Raw genomic sequence first — 21,485 nt, 5'->3', positions numbered from 1 at the left:
AAAGGACATAAAAGAAATGTGTATTTTGTGTACTATTCAGAACGATATGCAGAAGCCCTTCAATGACACCTCATTTCCCTTGAATGGGGAGAAATGAAAAACATGATGGGAGAAGTATGAAGAAGGATTGGAGGGGCATGACAGCCCTGCAGGGGGTCGAGCAGGGGCTCTCTGGCTCTGGATGGGAGCTGACTATGCAGACAGAGTGGGGACCAACTGCACCCTGAGGAGCTGAAAGGAAAGCTGGTGTCAAAACATCTCCCTACGAAGCTGACAATAGGATAATTCAGAGGTCACCTAGTCCATCTAGGATCCTTGTTCAAAACAGAGTCAGCTGTGACATTAGATTGGGTTATTCAGGTCTTTAAATTCCTGCAAACTACCAAATATCCTATGTAAGAGAGCCTCATTCTGAAACATGACCATTTTAAGCAGCCCAAAGCTTTTCAGGCCAGTTAGGAGTGTTTTTTTCATTCAGATGAAAAGGTTTGGGGTGTTGTTAAATATAGAATTCACTGCTGGATAGCAGGAGATACAAAGCATTGCAGCTCATACACAGAAGACACATTGTGAGTGCACTTTCTTGCTCATATGCTCAAACAGATACAGATGTTGAAATCGAGATCCAGACAGCAGCATAATACACAAATGTAAAATCACATCCTCTCTTCAGTCATATTGGAATCTCTCTACTAAGGATAAAAGATACATTAGCATGGGACATCCACATGATGGATGAGGCATATGAAAGTATAGTAATACTTTCTCTTCTTATGCCCATCAATCAAATGCTACCTCTATAGCACGCAATCACACATTTAGAAGTAAAAATACTAGCTAATCCAGCCGAATGTAAGCAACTTTTGTTTAACTGTGAAAGCCATAGGACCAGCCAACATTTCTGGTTCATTTATGTATTGTAGTATCTTTCTTACTCCATCCTGGACCAAGACATAGAGCACCCAAGTATATTTAGGTAATGAACCTATCCTTTTTACAAACATGTTTTCATTTTCTGTGTGTGTTATATGCTTGTAAGTTTTACTCATTTTATGCTGGTATCAGGAACAAAATTCCTAGATACTATAAGAGTATATCGTGCTCCCAACACCTCTTCCTCAAGGCTCACGAGATTGGAGCCTTGACATCACTACACATGGATCTTAAAAAACAACCTCCCCCTCCCCCCATCACACTGGTAAAAATATACACCAAATCCACAACTCAGAATCCTAGAAAAAGTGTTAAACAACACTGACACGCTATTTGCTACAGGACTGATCAGTATGGCAAAGACCAGTTCGAACCAGAGAACTACCACATATTTTCAAGGTACTGTTTTTCAGTCAGTATGGCCAAAACCTCCTTGAACAAAAAGCACTGGGCAAAGCATGCCCTAGCATACCTGCATTTAACAACAGGATTTTTCTACAATTTAAATATAAATGGATCCACAAACCTCTAACTCACTCTCCTAGCAAACTGTAGTTTGCTGTACAGTGTATTAGTAAGACCCTAATACTACTTTTGTAATCACAGTTTTAAAGCAAGACGACAGTTTGATGCTTTTTCCCAGTGGGATTGGTGTGAACTTCTGAATATTCAGATCTGTTTGGTAAGACTTCTGCATTTAGAGATCACTAAAGTTACCTAAAATGAGAATGCAGATGATACATTTTGAGTAATGTAAGTTCAACAAGTCTGAATGATATGCATGAAGTACAGTTTTGGAAGCTGACAAATAAAGCTCATAAACCTAATCTAGCTGACAGGGGATCATTTTAAAAGCAGGAAGCTCTTGATTAGCCTGACAACAGATGTTCTAACCCAGGTAAACAGACACTGCCTGTTCTGTGCTCAAAACTGAGGCAACATTGAAAATACGAACAGAGACTTTGTTGTTCAGATTGAAGCTGTGCCAGCTTCTGAACAGGAGAGCTTCGTTTTTCTAAATTATCTTTAAAAATGAGGTTTAGACATGATTACACTAACTATCCTTGAAACACTAGTCATATTTCAGCTATGATTTCAACAGAACCTGCAATGGAATATGCTGCTTTGAATGGTGAATGCTTGAACTACTGGTACTGATAAGATACTGTTCAGCGCTGGGAAAATTTCTAATCCTCAAATGCCATTTTCGTATGATGTATACTTTATTCCTGCAGGTTGTGCACCTGAGCTACAAATCTAGGAAGTATAAAGACACAAGTTTACTGCCATCTTCTACTCCTGCTTAAATAGCCACACAACAGGTATTTAAAAATGTTAAGGAGTTTAGAGAGACAATTCATTCCAAAAATTCATTACACATAAACATCTACATGTTTTGATTTCTGGCAATTATTCAGAATTTGGCCCTAAGTTAACATTCGTCTTAAATGTTATGCCTGCAATCTTCCGGGGCAGGCAGCAGGAATATGACATTTAGCACCATGGCAGTTGGGTGATTGCAAGTTAATAATTCACAAGCGAGACGAGGAAAAAAAAGGAAAAAAAAAAAAGGAAAAACAAAAAACAAACAGTACAAATCTTCAAAAGGTGAAGGCACTAACATGAAACCTTGACTACCTACATGCAGGGTCTGTAGCTGTTGGGGAAGATGGAAAATTCAGAGTGGAGCAGGTTAACAGCACTCATCTGTTTCTTCACGATTGAAGTCACTGGCAAAGCTCCTTTCCTTTCAGGATTAGGATTTTATCCTTGGAAGGGGAAGAAATCAAAAGAGAATAGGACTTGTTGGAAGCCAGTTTAGAAATTCAAGGAATCAAATCAGACCTTTTGACTTCAAGATGCTAAAGAGGTGGGTTCACAGGGGCCACAGTTTGTAAAACTGAAGAACTGTATCCTGCAAACTTATGTGTATACACAAGCCAAGTCTTAGAGCTTAAATAAAAGGAAACAGGCAAGTTGTTCAATTCAACTTTTTATTTAACATTCCTGAGAAGGTCATATCTCTAACCCATTCAAGTCTACTTAATCTGTAACACAATTGCCACTCAGCTTTGCAAGAAAAACTGTTCAACTCTTTGGGCAAAAGCCAAAAATTACATAATGACTCTAGTAATACTTAGTGAAAAGTTGGAAAACTCAGTCCTTCCTGGAAGGAAGGACTCAGTCATTCCTGGAAGAATGTTAATACAAAGAGCATTCCCTCTTCTCCAAGGAAAATTAAACAGAAAAATAAAACAGAAAACATTTTTCATATATCTTTAGCCCAACTGAGTGCCACAGTTTGGAGCCAGTCCAGTAGTGCATCCTACTAAACTGAGAAGTATTTTAAGCAAAAGATAAAACAGGGTTTCAATGCTTGCTTTGGTAGAGACTCATTTAGACAGACTGATTCCAAAATGTTTCTAAGTCAGCGACTTTACTTACAGCAGCATGATGTTTTACATACAGACCCGAAGTGAACTGCAGCCACTTCTGGTGTGAAAAATGACAAGGTAGCCAGTATCACATACTTCTCTCAAACACATTGCAGAGAAGGAGTTTAAACTATTCATAAGACACAAAAAAAAAAAAAAAGAAAAAAAAAGAAAGAAAAAGAAAAAAAAGAAAGAAAGAAAGAAAAAAGAAAAAAAAATGGAAATCAGTTTAAAAGACAAATCACACCTCTAGAAAGGGTAACACCTCGAATATCCAAAAGGATTGACACTACACCATAGATGCTCAAAGTAAAACTTGGGCATTAGAATATCAGATTTTGTAAAGTACCATTGTAGACCCCAGAATCTGAGGCTTCAATCTAAACTAAAGAGAACAAAGCCTAGAGAAGTCATTCATTTTTTGGTTGGGAGGAAGGGTACATACTTTCACTACAAGAAAATATCATATACAGCAGAGCTGGAGGCTGAGGGAAGTTGGAAAGAAGACTTATGAAAATGTAAATGAATTGCTCAAAACCCCAATCTGAATTATAACATTAACAAAAGTGTACTTAGAAGTTATTCTCCATGCCACATTTATATTTTGCTGACCAATCTCTTTCATTGTTGAGGGCACTTTTTTTCTTTCTTTTATATCTGTATCTATATATATGTATACACACACACAAATATATACATGAAAGACCTGAAAAAAAAAATAGAGCTCAGGCTGCATTTCTGCGTTACCTTCTTTCATTACAAATTTCAAATACCACACTAATGCCTAAAAATAGGATCCTATGATTCAGCTGTTCTCCCATTTCTATGTTAACATATGTCTTTATGTATGAAACAACATTCATTAGAAGTGCCTGATTTTCTCACTTATTCCTGATATGTATTTATCAAAACAGTTCCTTCACTAAAAAAGTTCTAGAACCCACAAGAGAGCCTTATAAAGGGGGAAAAAAATCCAAAGGAAGAAAAATTGCTAGCCATTTTGAAGCTAGCATTTGGGATCCATACAGGTGCATTTTCCCTGCAAATCAAAGCAAATTTAGTAGCCTCCGGATGTACAATGTTCACTTAAATTTCTTCCTAACTCATACTAATACACAGAATAGAACCCTAGGAAATTTCCTTGACCCAGGAAAGCTTTCTGTAAGTGAGCAGGCTATGAAAGCTTACCTTCATTAATGATGTTTCAGTTATATCTTTACAACTTCCGCTAATCAAATCTGAGGACCCTGTTACATATCAAAAACAAAACAGGAGAAAAATGCAAGCAGAAGAACCTCACACTTATGAAACAGTTTTTTTCTACAATAGTGAGTATTACCCTGCAATTTGTTACATCCAGCTTGGTTGTGACAATAGCTACTTACAACATCAGGATTTAAATGGATAACCTACACCTGGAACTTCAGAGGCAAGCTTTTATCTACCATTCAATCTGCTGCTGTTCCTTAACTAAAATACTCTAGCTTTTGAGCATAGTTAAACTTGTAGTCGCATCTCCTGCATTTAACACGCTTACATTCCTGTCAAGAATAATGAAGTAGTTAATTAATCCAAGGTAATAGTACTTATTTCACTTCACTACTTAAGGTAGAGAAATATTTACAGTTGTACCAAGATTGTACCTACCATGTCCAATATTCAGTATTTCATAAGAAAAGCAGCTTTCCATCTAGATAAACAGAATATACTTCACTGCTGAATCTTAATTTGCATGAATAAAAGTAACACTTCCACAGGAAAAGTGTCTACCTCAGCAATAGACAGTACTTTAGAAAAGTGGGGTTTTCAATTGGATATTTTGCAAAGTAGTATGAAAAATCAGTAGGGGACTCCAACTGTACTAATAAAGAAAAAAAGAGAAAAAAAAATAATCAGAGATGCCACACCATCACACCAGATTTTTAAGAACATTGAGAACATTATGTTCAGATTCTGGATTTGTAAACTACGCATCTGTTTATTTTAAAATAATGGATAAACGAATATAAGCCTGAAGAGTTGAGGTATTTGATCATATTATTTAAAATTAGTTTGACTGCACTGAATTTTTCTTTTTCCTGTCTAAATTATCCTGTGCCCTAAGAGCTATTCCTCGTTTAACCGAGGTTGGAAAGGTCAATATAGGGCCAGCAAGACTAAATGCAGAAAACAAACTGCATTGAATTCAGCGTTGTCAATGTATGCTCTAAGCTTATCATCATTCTATACTTGATCATACTATTGAAAAGCAAAAGCTAGGTTAGAAAGCCTAGGATTTAAACCTTAACAGTTTTATTACAGTAGTGGTTCACTGAAAGAATAACCCTTTAAAAAGGTAGGGATAATTTTCAGTAGGTTTACTCTACTATTGAGGTATTAATATTAACCAGTTCACTTTACATAATAATGCAGAAACACTGAAAATCAGGATCATGCAGGAACAACTCCCTGTTTATGGGAATCTTATACTAGCAAACCGATTAATTTTGCATTGTTTTCCTGTAACTGCTCAAAATAAATAAATAAAAATAAAGTAGGAACTGAATTGTGTTGCTATAATTCTAACACACGTAACACGTATTAAGGAGGGGTAAATGAAGACAGACATGCACTGTATATGAGATAAGTTATTTTATTTGTTGAATTCTCAACTTAATTCTGATGCTAAAAATTTGTCAAAGGCACTTCAAAGAAAATACTTAAGAAACAAATCATTATGGTGATCACTCCAGACAAGTCACCAACGTGCACCTTTCTTAGGGACATCAGTGTCTTATTTTTGCAAAAGGAAACATTCACAAGTTCTAAATGGAACATACTGTCCAGCAGCAATATTAAATTCTCTTAGAGCATTAACATCATTTGTGGAATACTTTAAATACAACATGGTAAAGTATAGGACTTCCACAGAAGTTATCAGGGAAAGCACAAAATAGTCTTTCCAAGCAGTCTTGTATTGAGGGATCTGTTTTCATCTGTGTATGCACAATTAACATCAGTAGCAGGTACATTAGAGAAATAACCCACACTTTTCTCTGAGACAGAGACAGGAAAAAAAAAACACAAAAAGAAACAAAAAAACCCCAAAATCCTTCTCAGCAAATTGTTTATAACAGATCTACCAGCTATTAATTGAACATTTTACTTTGGAAAGTATAACAGAGCAAAGGGCAACACGTGAAGAAAAAGTTATTTTAATGTATACCCTAGTTTAAGCAAAATGGTACTCAAACACAAAATGCATCAGGAAAAGAGCCTTCACAAAATGAAAGATGGCGATAGTACCACCAGTGTTTAAACTCTTTTAAACAAGACCAATATAGATTGCAAAAATGAATTAGGAGTGAAAGAAGATTAAAACCGGTCTTTTTCCTGAAAACAAAGACTAACATCATCCTCTGATTAAGAACTCTGATGAGAAGATAATAACTGGATATTCTCATTAATTCTTATCTAAAACACAACTGTAACACAAGGTTAAAATGTTATTCTGTTATACCAAGTGACATCCATGCAGTGTTCCACATCCAAGTACAAACAACTGCTTAAGGAAAACCTGCTGCCTAGTAATTTCAAGAAAACTAGCTCAGAATTCTTTAGTCACATCATTTTATTCACTATGTTGGTGATAGGAGCTTTTAGGTTTTATATATATATATATATATATTAAATGAGCAATGATCTGTATAGTCTAAGAGAGTCTAAGCTTCCTGCTTCAGAAAGGTCTATCCACCCGAAATACAGCAGCCTTCTTGGGCTGCAGAAATACTCAAATTCAGTAAGTGTTATCTGAAAGCATAAAGACCTGAAAGTGAAATAATAAACTATTCATAGCTGTATTTTATCTTACATGGAAAATTATACTAACTGTTCACATTCCAATCTTGTCTACTTAAGCTTTCAAAGGGAGATGAGATACAAACTAATTTCATAGGTATCAGCTTGTTGTTAGGACAATACAATCCAACAGGGAGCAAAGGCCCACTGTTAAAATCACAAAATGTAAAAATCAATACTTCAAGATTGGCTGGACACTAGAAGGCAAGAAAAATTATTTCTCTGCAATACTGCTAGAAAGGCAAAAGAAACAGTTTCAGGGGCCTAGGAACAAGGCCACTTCAAAACAAAGCAAAAATAAATGCTTAAAGAGACGGCTACAGTTACTTCTCTGGACAGGCCACCTATTTATCACAAACCTTGATGTTTTTAGCCTCATTCCCTGGTGAAATGAAAGTTGTGTAACATGCTGCTTTCTTGTTCCTTTATTTCTTCATTCCATCTGATGTCTACACATTTTGTAGAGGGAGACACTGATAAAGCCACAAGCTGCAGATGGGTAATGGGCAAACATTAGAACCACTGCTGAGCAAAAGGCTTCACTGTGAACTCGTCAGTGCCAGGTTTACTTGCTGTCTCAGCAACCGACTCACACGAAGTTCAAACATCGCACTATCTGCTTCCTCTTGTCCACCTGGGACTTAAGGGTGATAAAATTCAAAAAAGGATATTGAGGAAGATGAAGAGCAAATGACATTACTCACAGGGTAGGGCAAGGCAGACATAAGGCACGAATCTGCAGAAACATGCAAGAGCAGTTCTGCATCGTGTGAAATAAAATCTTTAAATCTCAAGAAAGCAGTAACAAGGAGTTATAGACAGCAGAACAGCAGGCCTTCTATGTAGCCTGAAATTACGAAGAGATTAAGTTTAAAGTTGGGATCTTCTTTGATTTTATAATATCCTCAAGTATTACGGAACACTTTAATTGCAAGTCTGAACAATGTCACTGCAGTTATCAATAGCATACAGATTTCACAATATTACTGGTTTGTGTTGCACAAAGGATAAGCATCTAGCTCACAACAGGAAGCATCTGACTAAAACAACAATACATTCTCCTCTAGACAAGCATCCATTTGATTTGCACAGACTGGAGGGTTTTTCTTGCTTAAATGAACGTAGACTTACAGTTTTCTAAATAACTATATTAACAAAATAAAGCTCTTGTCTCAGTACTTCAGAAAGAATCTTGCTCATTAAATACCCACAGATTTAACCCTGCAGGAACTGTTTAATTGATACTTGATGTATAAACCCAGCCTGTATTCAGGCAGAGAAGTAAAGGTGGATATAATATTTTAATAGCATGAGATAGTTTAGTAATGGCCATCATGCTACAGAGTAATAATCAGAAAAGAAGTCATAACAGACTATTGCTGGACAATAGATAGAAGCCCAATCCATGTGAGAACTATCTTTGGAAAAATCCAGTACTTTATGGTAACATCTTCTTCCAGGAACATCCTGAAGGACAGCAGTATTCAATAAGGCCGTCTGTTACCAGTATGTGCCCATTCCAAAACAATAGCTGGAGGTAATCAGGTTTTCTCCAAATTCATCAATATGATGAAGATGAAAACTGATAAAAAGATAAAGAAACCTTTTTTTCAAGTGTGGAATAAAGACACTCTACATGTCAAATTAAAAAACAAACCAAAAAAAAAAAAAACACATACACACAAAACTTTGCTATTAACCAAATTTGAAAAAGCAAATTAAAAGGTTTTACATTGTGTATATAAAATGTAGGCTTGGCCTCTGAGAACTCTCCAGTAATTAAAATACGTATTTTGTTACCACAGAGAAAACACCAAGAAAGTGTTTTTAGATAAGAAGCAGAGATACTCATGAAGTAGTGGAGAAAGTTAATGCACTTTGAAAGATCCCTGCATTCAGGTTGGCTTACCTGAATAATTATATACTTCAGCCTCACAAGAGTTATATAGGAATCATTTAACACTTTGTTCTGAAAAAAGTAATAAAAAAAAATACAGAAGTTTAAAAATAGGATAGAAAATCTTCAGAGAAGTGAAATTAAGTATTTTAGCCAAATAAACTAACTGTGTAGGGAAACAGTCAAATCAGCTTTGCTGTAGTTTTTAAAACAAGACTTGCTCTTGCCTGTAAAATTTTATGAACAAGCTAATTCCACAATCTCAAAGTATGTTAAAATGTTAAAATTAACTAGAAATAAACTAATTATAATACTGGGTGAAACCACATCATTATGTGCCAGTGTAACTTTGCTAAGACACTAAATTTTTTGGCTTACATGGAAGATGTGAAGAGAGAAAGACATTTGAAAAACCATCTGCTTTATCTTTTGCTGAGAAGCTCTGAGATGAATTTTTTTAAATATCTATTCAGTCAAGGGGTAAGTTGATACATTGCAGACCAACAACAACAACAAAAAAAAAAGAGAAAAATAAAAAGAAAGAAACTACTGCCACAGGCAAATATGTAAACTCCTCTATCACCTCAGAAATTTAGGCTTCATGTTGTTTGTTTAAAATAGGCAGTTTTAGTAAATGTTTAAAAATGAATTCATAGCAATTGATCTCTGTCTACACACATTATCTAGTCTGTCTTTAAGGCTAATAGATCTGAGGCTCAGTTTTCACCTCATCTCTTCGTTATAGGGCAAGATATTTAACATAACTTCAAGATACCGAGAATACTACAGAAATTCATCATGAAGTATTTCACCATGCAGCATTGGTTTCTAATATTAGAACTGGCCTAATACAACATCTGGAAGGAAATGAGAAGGGGAACAGAAAAGGAATAGAAATACTTTATGATTATATTTGAATCTGTCCACCACATTTTTAATAAAAGTTCTTCCAGGTACTAGTGCACCAGAACAAATTCCTATTTCACAGCTTTAGGGCCCAAATCTTTCTGAGTAGGGCTGAAAGGTCACACTAACCCAAACAGTCAAGAGCCAGCACTAGACCCTGTTGTATATAATCATTGACAGGAAATACTGCCAATGTATGATTTGGGATATAAGAATCACCATGAGTAATTTTGGTCTTCTGTCGAAGCTTGATGCAGGAGTTCAAGGAGATTCTTGCTCACCGTACTGGCGTTTTTTAGATCTCTTCAAAGTCTGATTAATTCTCAGAACTTTTTTGCTTTAGCTTTTGATTATCTTCCAGTGCTTCATTTCTGTTCTGCTCTTCTAGATTCTTTGCAGAATCAGGATTGTACCGGTACAAATAACCATATGGACGGAGATGATAAGTCAAATACTCCAACTGATACATAGTCATAGAATCAACATAGTGGAATGAAACTGCGAGATCAGAGCAGCATCCAGGACCCTACAATAGGAAATAAGCCAAAATAATCAGCAATAATTCCAAAGCATGCCCTAGATATACCCCAGAAAGAATGTGAATACACACATGACATCATGGTGACAAACTTAGCATTAACAGTCATTTATACACTTCAAAATATCGTATTACCCAAGCAAAATGGATCAGTCAGAAAGATTTACTTAAGCAAATCCAGAATAAAGTTGGGCAAAATCTTTTGCTTCCGTAATCAAGCCAATGATGAAGCTGTAGCTGCCCTCACTAAGGACAGAGGGCAAAGTTTTGCTTGCTTTTCCATACTTCTATTTTTATCCAAAAGTGTTTAAACAAAACTACAAAGTAGGAATCAGCTTTAGGCCTGTACATTGCAGTTATATATGAAACAATACATACTTATGACTCACGACAGTAGTCATCCAGAGCATACAGTCTATCAGTGTATCAACACACACAGACATACACCTATGTGGTTTGGCAAAGTTGTCAGTATCCACCTTCCCATGTATAGTCTCTTAACAGTTTTTTTTTTCTTTTTTTTTCTTTCTTTCTTTCTTCTTTTTTTAAGTTTACTACTTTCATTGACATTACTAAGCACTTCAAGAGCTAAGGATTATTGTTAAAACATTTGTTACAACTTGCTTTTGATTAACTCTGCGCCAGCTTCAAGAGATATTGGTTTTGATTCAGTTATTTTTAGATTTCTCCAAAATTTATCAATGCTAATCTCAAGGCAAACTTCCTCTAACTCAGCATATGACCTACAAAGATATGCAGAAATCTAAATAAAAAATGACAATTTTTTTCTGAAGATGGTTATAAGTTCAAAAGGCTGAGTTTAAGCAAGTACTCAAGCTGCAAATTTAATTCAAGAGAAGTCCATCAAAATGATGTCATATATACTGAAGAAAAACACTCTGAAGGACAAGAAAACATATGCAAACATTTTTTTTTAAATGATATTCTAATCTATTCAGTTTATAATTAAAAAAATCTTTAATTAAAAAAAAAGGCGCACTACCGTCAGTCAGATATTACTCATAGTTATCAGAGAAAAGAGAAACCTATTGTAGCATCTCTCCATTTGAAAGCTAAGAGACTAGCAGACAGCTTAGACACACACAGTATTATCCACCAGTAACTTGGGGATCTTTTGGCCAATTTTAACCAAATACAACAGTGACAAAAGTCTCAAGATTAGTTCAGTTCTTACAGGTTTTATGCAAAGTCTGCAGTTTGGTAGAAGACAGAGGCATATCAGTCCCCCTTTCCTATTCCGCAGGTTTAATGTCAACTGACCCATTCTGTCTGACTTGGCTCTGTGGAATCGGCACACACGGCTTGGACTGAACCACACTGCCTGTTGTCTCAAACCCAGCTGGTAGCTGGAGGCATTGTATGTGACGTGCGGAGGACCAAAATGGAGAGAATAAGAACTTTACAAGGAAGGTAACAGTGGTGACAACAGACAGACCTAGTAAAAAAGGTTTTCAGCATTTTTTACTGTCCACAGAACACAGCAAAATAGTGATACTAACTTAAGATTCACTAACTATTCTGGAACATTAAGTTCTTACAAGCAAGTTCTAGTTGTTGACAAGCACATTTAACATTTCTAAAGACAAATGCATCTCAGGATCTCACTACAAAATCTTTTGGTGTAAAAGACATTTAGCTGTCATTATACTGTTAATTAACATATCATAGCAGCACAAGATGTACTGCATATAATGGATATCAGCATTCTAAGGACTCACCTCTATAGCAGGATAATAATTATAATTCCAGTACCAAAATGTTTTTGGAAGGTATCCTCTGATTAAGAGATGTTCTGGAACGAAGGGATGAAAAGTTTCTCTACCACTTGTATCTCTAGAATCTCCTGCTTCCACATTAATAATCTCCATGCATTTTCCTAGTGCGAGGTCTTCAATAGAAGAACTGTGAGAGCATTTGTTAGTTTTAAATGCTGTAACAAATCTCTTCAGAGCTTCTTTGCTTAGAACATAACCTGCCCCTCCACTCATGTAGCCTTGTTTCACATAAGGTTTAAATCTTCTTCCAAAGTATATTGGTTGTTCAGGATTGTATTTTGAAAGAAGCCATCTCAAATTGTCCAATATAACATATGTATCATCATCTGCTTTCATAAACCAATCAGCATCCTCAAAATAATGGTCATAAACATATTGAAAAGCTTTAATAGTCTTCCAGTACAATTGGTCCCTGCCTTCTTTGGTTTCTAGGCCCACAGTTGGAAAGTCTTTATTTTCCTCAGAGCTCATAAAAAGTATTTTATTACAACGCTGGGCCCAAGTGGCCTTAACATGTTTGGCTTTCTTTTCTAGATTCTGAGGTCCAGTCATCACCCAACAAAGTATTTTCACCTTCTGATAGAGTCCTTCTGCAATATTTTTATTCTCATCTTAAAAAAAAAAAAAAAAAAGAAGAAGAAAAGAAAGGGAAGTTTTAAACCTGTATTACAATTCATTGAGTAGCAAAATAAACAGAGGAACATCCTCCTCTAAACATTCTCTTTCTATATCAGAGAAGACATGCACAGAGAGAAAAGGTGTCTGCTTCCAAAAGCACCAGTTATTGGTTTCAATATTAAATTTGGGAAGAAAATAACTCCCCTCGTTCCCCCCAAGAAACTTAAAATTCTCAAAGCTACTCAGATTTCACAGGAAAGAGGAAAGCATCAATACCATATCATAACAAGCATTTGTTCAGGAAATGGAGGTTTTACGAAGTCTTGATTCATGCATAAAAATGTATGTATATATGTAACCAACCACTTCGTGGTGTTAGAAGACTAACGAAATTTTAAAAACTGAGTATTTTGCCATCCACCGTGAAGAAAGTTAATGATGACAAGTTAAAGGGTCAAAAAGCTACTTTTTTCCTATATATATTTACGTTAACTAACAAAATGTAATATTTCTAAAACAGTAATGTATCTCTAAAGGAAAAAAGCAGACAGGAAGCCAGAACAAAAGAGTTTAACACCAGATCAAGTTAAACTATATTTGTAATAAAAATAAGGTTTATGATACTATGAAACTAATACTGTTGCTGTGCCAAAATCCTTTTATTTTTGACAGATAATCCAACACAACTCATCTAGAAAATATCCCACAGACAGTGACATCTTCAGGACTGGTCTTAAAATATATCTGTTTATCCTTTAGGCAATAATAAGTTCTCTTAATAATAATTTTCTATGATTGCATGGCAAAACATTCACAAACCTGTCTTAACTGTGCAATTTAAATTCTTTTATTTAGAAACTCTTTTATCCAGAAAATTATTTGATTAATGGCTCGTTCAGCAAATGCATTATATTGCAAGCAATTTTTCTCATTCAAATTGCCCTAGCTCTGAAACGATCTGTACTTAGGATTTAAAATGACCTCTTATAAAGAAATATGTAAAATGTAAAATAGGCCTAAACTATTATGTGGGTCTACATTCTTAAAAGAAAAAAAAAAAAAGAAGAAAAAACATTCAAGTGCAATTCAGTCTGTTTTTGACTGAGAAGAATGCTGTGACTTTGGACTTTTGCAAATTCAGCTCGGCACACAGTGCCCACAGTGACCTCTCCTGCAACAATTCTGAGTTCTATTAATCCAATCAAAAAGTTAATTTGTTTTTCAGTTTTATCTTAGAGGCTAAATTAGAGGTTAGAAATGGTCCAAGGCTAGCTTCTTTAACCTAAAAAAGCAATTTGGTCACCTTTACAGCACTAGCAAATAGATCTGCTTATCAAAACCACATTTGTTGTGATTCATTTGAGAACTACGAAGTCTGCACGCAGCAGTTGAACAAGCAGTTGACCTGTAAGAGTGAAGGAAAAATCAGTATTGTAATAAAAACATAAACAAAAATATCATTCAATACACCTCAAGAGAACAAAGTTATTTAGGCATAACCTGCATATGGGGAAAGTGGAAGAAAAGCATTCATACGCATTCTAGGCAATGAAGAAAACAACATTTTGCATTGTATAAAAAGGAGGCAAATTATTGATTTAGTCAGGTGTAACAAAATACCTTTATGTTGTCCAGAGTCTGCATTGAAATTCATTTGTCCTTGCAGCTGATTACTACCAGCATCTGCTGAGTGTTGGCCATGTGGGTCATTGTGAAGAATATGAGGTTGAATCTTAACCTGTTCTTCTAGTATCATGCTGAACAGAAGATAGCATAGGAAAAATCCTATTGCAGATCCAAAAGTGAAGGTTAGAAGGTTCATCAGTGATTTAGAAGAGGCCATTTCCTAAAGACAATTGGCTGTCAAAAACAAGTGAAAAATATATTAAGCTTAAAGTAGCACAGAACTCGAATCAAGAAATATAGGAAAATCAAGGAATAACTCTGAAGCCGGAGGCCTCAGTAATTAACTCCCCCAGACTTGCTTGGGAGCTTAAGCACAAAAGCAATACAAATATTTATATAAAACTGTACACTCAGGTATAAATATAGTGCAACGGGCAACGTATGCATTGTTGAGCTTTTAATCATAAAGGACACTCAAAAAACAAAACAGCAATTGCACATACAGAAAACATTCATTTAATGTACCTATTTAATATTTATATAAGAATTTATAAAAAGGGCAATAATTTAATTACAAAAAGTTAATACACATTCTCTGCTTATTCTTTTGGTCCCAACAAACTTGTCCTTTAAAAAAAAGTGATTCTTAAGTCTTTTATGAGAATAACAAAAGATGACCAAATACAATCTACAGGTCAAGACAGGATATGATAATGAGATGTATTCAGGCTCTATAAGTAAATAAATTACAGAAACCCTTTAATAGATGTCAAATACAAGCAGACTGTGAAGACTTACAAAAGAAAACCTACTCTGATCTCAGAGCAGGTAAGTTCTCCTTTCATTTTCAGAAGTACTGAGAATAGACTCTCAGAAGACAGTATGCATATTTTTAAGAGGCATTTGGAAGAAGAGGAGAAGAAAGCAAAATATTAGACTGATGGCATCTTATATACATCAAAAACTTCATATTCTAGCAATGTAAGACCTTCACTTCAGCCATATTCTTGTTCCCGAACAGGGAAGGACTCAGCTAACCATTTTTGTAAAATAAAACAAAACTAGCATTTACATCTGTATACAGCTGAGCCCGTTTACATCTCCAAAACAAGTCTGTGCATATATATATGACTGTTAAATGCATACTGAGGTCAAACAAGAACTTTACACACAAGTTCATAATGTTTCTCCATTAGAAACACTTTGATATCAATGGGCAATAATTTAATTAGTTAGCCAAAAAAGATAATTATGGTATGCAGAGAGCACAAGTAAGTCAGGCAGGAGCAAGTATTGATATTTTCTATCACAATATCCCACAGCTTTGACTTTTATGCCAGTTAATAAATTACGGTTTCAATAAATCTACAGTGCACAAGGAAAAATGACTGCAAAAAAAAAAAAAAAAAAAAAAAGGAAGTTAGGGGAAACTGAAAATCACTAGTGTGCAAAAAGAATGGGACCCTTTGGAAAAAATAGGGAAATGTATGGTATCTCGAAGTATGGTAACATGCCTGCAATGGAATGCTGGAGACAGACAGACAGAAGTAAATATAAATTGTTTCAGAAAACAGTAACATAAAAGGACTCCATGACACATGCGGTGAATCTGGCTACAAGAATGTAATCTCTTAACATTTCTAACTCATGCAATTTACATTGTTTTGCATTTATCTTAAGCTTCAAATTCCCTACTAGAGTAGGTAAATCCCAAACAAGAAACCTGCATGGCACACAGGGCCCATTCCTCTAAAAAAAGTAGTAGTACATCCTATATTTTATCTGACAGCACAAATGATACTTTAAACATATATCCTCCTGTCTGCTATACACTGGATTACAAAAGGGTATTTAGTTATTACTACTGAAAGCAAACAACAGTGGAAGAAAAAGATCACAGGCCCTAAACTTTATGAAGCTCCATTCCTGCGAAGTCTTAATCTGAGCAGAATCAAAGGCCCCTCTACACACAACAGATTCTATGCAAGGTATTGAACTTTGACAAACACCAAGAATTCCATCTGAAAAACATCAGGTGGAAAAGAGCTACTGCTATCAACACCACTTGTTTAGCCAGTCACAGAAGAGGCCATAGGCTATGAAGAGTCTGCTGAGAAAATACTGTCCTCAAGCAAGCTGCATGAATCCCTTGGGCAGTAGCACACACTCCAAACACAAACTGTCTGTCTGACCTCACACCTGAAAGGAAACAAGAGAGGACAGAGAAGAGGTGCATGTATAATCAGGCTGACATGCTTGGAAATCATCTGATTTACTGCACATGTGCAGATCTAGATCATCAAGGAAGCAGCTCTAAGGTGATACAGCTTACTTTCCCCACCACTAGAAAAATGAAACAGAACTGGAAATGCAACTATGAAGCACACAAGAAAAACTAAAAACTTGATGGCTGTCCCAAATTAACATAACTGTAGCTGTTAAAGAGCAGCAGGTTTTTTTAAAAATATGAAAAGACATTTTATGCAAATTTTTATCATGTTACCTTACTTCATTTCAGTGCTCCATCTGTGTGGAGACTTGTAAACTAACAATAACCTTAGACATCACCTTGAAGTATGAAATATATTGCATTACCACTTGTGGCTCAGGCCCTTGAAAAAATGACTTTATTTCCAGCATTATTACTGGAGTCTCATACATCATTAACTTGGAAAGAAATCAAAAGGAGTTAGATCATGTATCCTCCAAAACAAACCTCACTTAAGGAAAAGTCTGTATGAACAAGCAGCCTATGACACTGAAAAGTACCACTGTACTAAAAACATCTGTTTTGTTGTTTTGGTTTTGCTTGTCCCATCTATCACCACAAAACCCCCATAAAACTCTCAATACAAAAGGCAAGAGGGCCAAGACAAAACAATGCCTTCAGCAAAAGAAACAGGAGAAAAAAAACAAAACATGCACTCACACAAACTACAGCAGTTTCTAAAAGTAGTAGTCCCTATTGTTCCACTTTTTAGGATTAGGTGCCTCTTCAACACTCAATTTCAGTTATCTGCTCTGACAGCTGTTAAATTACTTCTGTTTGGAGAGTGTAAAAGAATATCATTTGAAAGTAACTGCTGATTATTGAACTATGGAATTGCATTAAACTAAAACTGTGTTAAACTCTTCAGAAAGAAATGTAAGGTAAGATTTCCATTTTAGTATTTTCATTGTGAAGTGTATTCATCACATTTGGAAATCACAAGTTGATTTGGCAGTATTCCACAAGCCAGGAGGCTTTTGGGGCGGAGGCAAGGCCAGATGCTGAAGCGGCTTGGTAGTTCATATGAAAACTGCGCAAGACACTTCAATCTAAAACAATCTGGTTTTCATTCTGTTAATTTTATATCAGCAGTCTGTACCACTGTATGCACGCGTGAATAGTCATATGTATATAAAAGCTTTCCATCAGCAAATGGGAGAGTAATTTTTCAGTTCTTATCTTATGTTGTCATTCGACACGAGTCTTTTAATTTGTGAGTAAAATAATCTAATGGTACAGCAATGGACTAGAAAGTGTCTAAAATGAAGACAAGTTCTTATCACTACATTTAGATAGTCATGTAAGTAGTCCCATTCATATCAACCAAATTGACAACTTAGAGTTTTAAACCTCTATCACAATTTAAAAGTCATTGTGGATTTGGCTCAAGTTTAAGTTTTGATAGTCGAAGTTTCTCAAATCCTCAAACCCAGGGAAAAACAAAAGTTTCATGTCTTAGAGTTTGCCAAATCCAGCAGTCCAATGAAGCAAGGCTGCCACAGTCCCATGTCCAGCCAGTGGCAAGGCTGAGCATGCATTTCCAATAGTTAAACACACAAATACTTATATAGAAAACATATATACATACACATACAGATCAACATAGAGCTTACAGAGACACGAAGAGCACCAACAGCCTAGCCTCATCCTGTTCCTCTCTCTAGCCAAACACAGGGAAGGTCTATTAGTGGAAAAATATATATATATATACACAATGTGGATCCCTCCAGTAATTGTCTTTAGACTGGCCTCAGTCTATCCAGTACTGGATCCGTATTCTCCCCAGCTGCTGGCATCCGAACATACAAACCCCCTGGCCCCACTCCAGGTGCTAGTACTAAGATCCCCTCACTCACATACATGGCGCATTCACACACACAGGCACCTACCCCCCTCCATCCCTCCCACCCCAGATCCTCTTGCTGTTGCCTCACACATAAGCACACACATGAAATAGGCCTCTAAATTGACCCCCAAGCCTTACACAGTCTCTCCAGTAGTTAGCCTGGACCTCCTGGTCTCTCCAACAACCAGCTTGCAGACCCTCTGGTCTCTCCAATATCTGGCTCAGACATACAGCTGCTTCAATACCTGGCTCACAAGACACCCGCCTTTCTCAACAGCTAGTTCAGCTAGATATTCACTAGTGATCACACACCGACACACACATCCACACAACATGCATGCACTTTGGTCTCTCGAGTTGCTGGCACCCCAGGCCCCTAGGACCTGATGTCCCCACTCTAGTTGTCAGCACTTAGACCCTCACATACTCCAGCTGCTAGCACCAAAGACACAGTCCCTGTGACCTATTGTCTAACTGAGGCTGCTGGTACTTCGACTCTCAGTCACTCTGGTCTCTCCAGCCGCTGGTTCCCAGACACACAGGCCCCTGTGACTGAAGACCCTGCAATTGCCACTGCTCAGACCATCGCTTCAGTCTCTCCAGTTGCTGACTCACCAGACCCCTAGGACCTGCAGTCCTATCCAGTTGGTACTTAAACCTCCATATGCACACAGAACAGAGTCCTCCTGTCCAGGAAAATAGTCAGAAACATGAGTTTATGAAAAGATAGGATAGGCTGCAGTGACCAGGCACAGAGCGTGGCAGACAAACAGATCATCTGTTTACAGGCATCTGTTTACATAGGACTGGTCTCATTTATTCCCTTCTCTCTCCATTTTCCCACACTTGTTTCACCATCTTTCCCCAAACCATCTTGATCCCTCCCTTTCTCTGAAGTCTTGTACAATCCCTAGAGGTGCTCTTCTACATGCCATATACATCCCATCAGGCACCTTTGTAAAGAGTAAAAAGCCCCAAAGTCTGTAAGCTGATCCTGAGCGCTTTTCTCTTGGCTCACAGTGATGGGTGTCACACTGGGGCAATGGGTGGATCACCCTCCTGAGATGGCCCCGAGGAGTTGGGCCGGAGGGTGGTGGTGGCGTGTCCTTTATCTGATTAGGTCATTGGGGTCTGCTGCTCACCATTGTGTCTCTGTGCTCTTTTGTGTTTGTGGAGATGAGCCTTTGATGACATAACCTAGTATCAAGGTACTATAGCTGTCATTCTTCTAGCTGCTCCAGAAAGAGTTAAAGTCCTTCCTAAGCCAAGGTAAATTTAGGGAATACCCATGCAATAGGAATACATGATACTACAGCTTACTCATGCAAAAACTTTGATATTACTAAGGAAACTCAGAACATAAAGCTTTCTGAACTTCTTTAAAGAGGAAGCACATCCAATAAAAAAACAAACCTGGGATTTTGAAGTTTACAGAATGCAGGACAGAAGCCTAAATATTTCGTGTGTGTTTCATCCCAGTAACATAACATAATCATTTTGGCTTAAGATTTGACAAAATAACTAAGCAGAATAAGGCTAGCTTACACACATACAGCTGGCTCTGCCTTAGATCCCTTATTTATGAAGTGAAGTGGGAGTGAGCTCTGAGGCCCCAACATGAAACAGAAGGTACATATCCTTTGAGAACAAATAAAAATGTAGAAAATGTAGCTAGTTGTACAGTGCCCAAGAAAGGTTTTCTGCTCACCAAGCCCCATTACTTCAAGCTTTATACAAACATACTATCATATGCTTCTAAGATGAAACTATATTCAGAACAGCCATGGATTTACCAATGTTATCTGCATGAAGCATTACTATGAACTGCTGCAGTTTCCTGGCAATTAAGCACACATTGCATAATTTTCAAAGACCTTTTATTAAAAAAAAAAAATCTAATGGCATAAACATTTCTCCAGAGATGAACTTTCTCATGAAAAACACAAAAGAAACTAAATATAAACAACAACAGCGAAGTATTTTGATAGAGGTGAAAAATAAGAGCATGGAAACAATACCTGTAATAATCCACAGTACAGGCGAGAAGAAAGAAAACTCTTAATAGCGTCTTTCCTACCAACTTCCCAAATCTGGCACCCTCCTTTAGCAACAAGTTACCACATCCAAAGGCACCACTCACACTCTTTCTAGACCTCTATTAACCTCGCTCTTATTGCGGGGAACTGCGACGTCAGTCCAGGAAGTCCCCGTTATGAGGAACGGCAGGCGGATGGGTGGGGAGCAGCGAGCAAGTCCCCTCTCCGCCGGGCGCTCTCCCTCCCGCTGTTCGCGCCCTCCGTGACTCACGCTTCTCCTTAAGGAGCTTCTTCAGGGCCTCCCCCTCCCGGGCGGGCAGCCAGGCACCTGCTGTCCCCGCCAGCGGCGGCTTCTCCGAGCACCCCCGCGCCGGCCACCTCCTCCCGCCCCATCGCCGCAAGGAGGCGCCTTCCACACGCCCTCTCCCGCCGGCCCCTCGCCAGACGGGACGCTGGGGCCTGCCCGCCGCCCTCCCCGCCACACACCGGCCCGCAGCCCGCCCCACCCCCCCGCGCTGCCGGCCCCCGCGGCCCGCCCGCTCACCTCGCCCGCCGCGGGGCGCTGGCGGGCGCTCAGCCGCGCGGCCCGCAGGCAGCCGTTGGCCGCGCGCAGGGGAAGCCGCTGCCGCCCCGAGCCGCCGCCGCCGCTGGCGGCACCATCCCGCACCGCCGCGCCGCGCCCCGCGTCACCCCGCGCCGCGCTGCTCGCCTCCGGGGGGAGGGGCCCGCGCGCGCCCCGCCCCGCCGC

At 37.8% G+C, this 21,485-nt stretch overlaps 1 protein-coding gene across 1 annotated transcript; it reads right to left on the bottom strand.

The window, feature by feature from the left end:
• Nucleotides 1-9,225: 9,225 nt before the first annotated feature.
• On the bottom strand, nucleotides 9,226-21,363 carry C1GALT1 (core 1 synthase, glycoprotein-N-acetylgalactosamine 3-beta-galactosyltransferase 1). Its single transcript, XM_062569154.1, has 4 exons — nucleotides 21,282-21,363; nucleotides 14,581-14,820; nucleotides 12,286-12,953; nucleotides 9,226-10,534 (listed from the first exon to the last, which is right to left on the bottom strand). The coding sequence occupies exons 2-4, from the start codon at nucleotides 14,801-14,803 to the stop codon at nucleotides 10,325-10,327; spliced, it is 1,101 nt and encodes a 366-aa protein (XP_062425138.1). The 5' UTR covers nucleotides 14,804-14,820; nucleotides 21,282-21,363; the 3' UTR covers nucleotides 9,226-10,324.
• Between the last annotated feature and the right edge of the window lie 122 nt (nucleotides 21,364-21,485).

The sequence above is a fragment of the Rhea pennata genome, chromosome 2, assembly GCF_028389875.1.
Source record: "Rhea pennata isolate bPtePen1 chromosome 2, bPtePen1.pri, whole genome shotgun sequence".
In the NCBI taxonomy this organism is placed as follows: Eukaryota; Metazoa; Chordata; class Aves; order Rheiformes; family Rheidae; genus Rhea; species Rhea pennata.
Note: the sequence above shows the minus strand (reverse complement) of the source record. Positions and strands in the feature narration are given on the sequence as shown.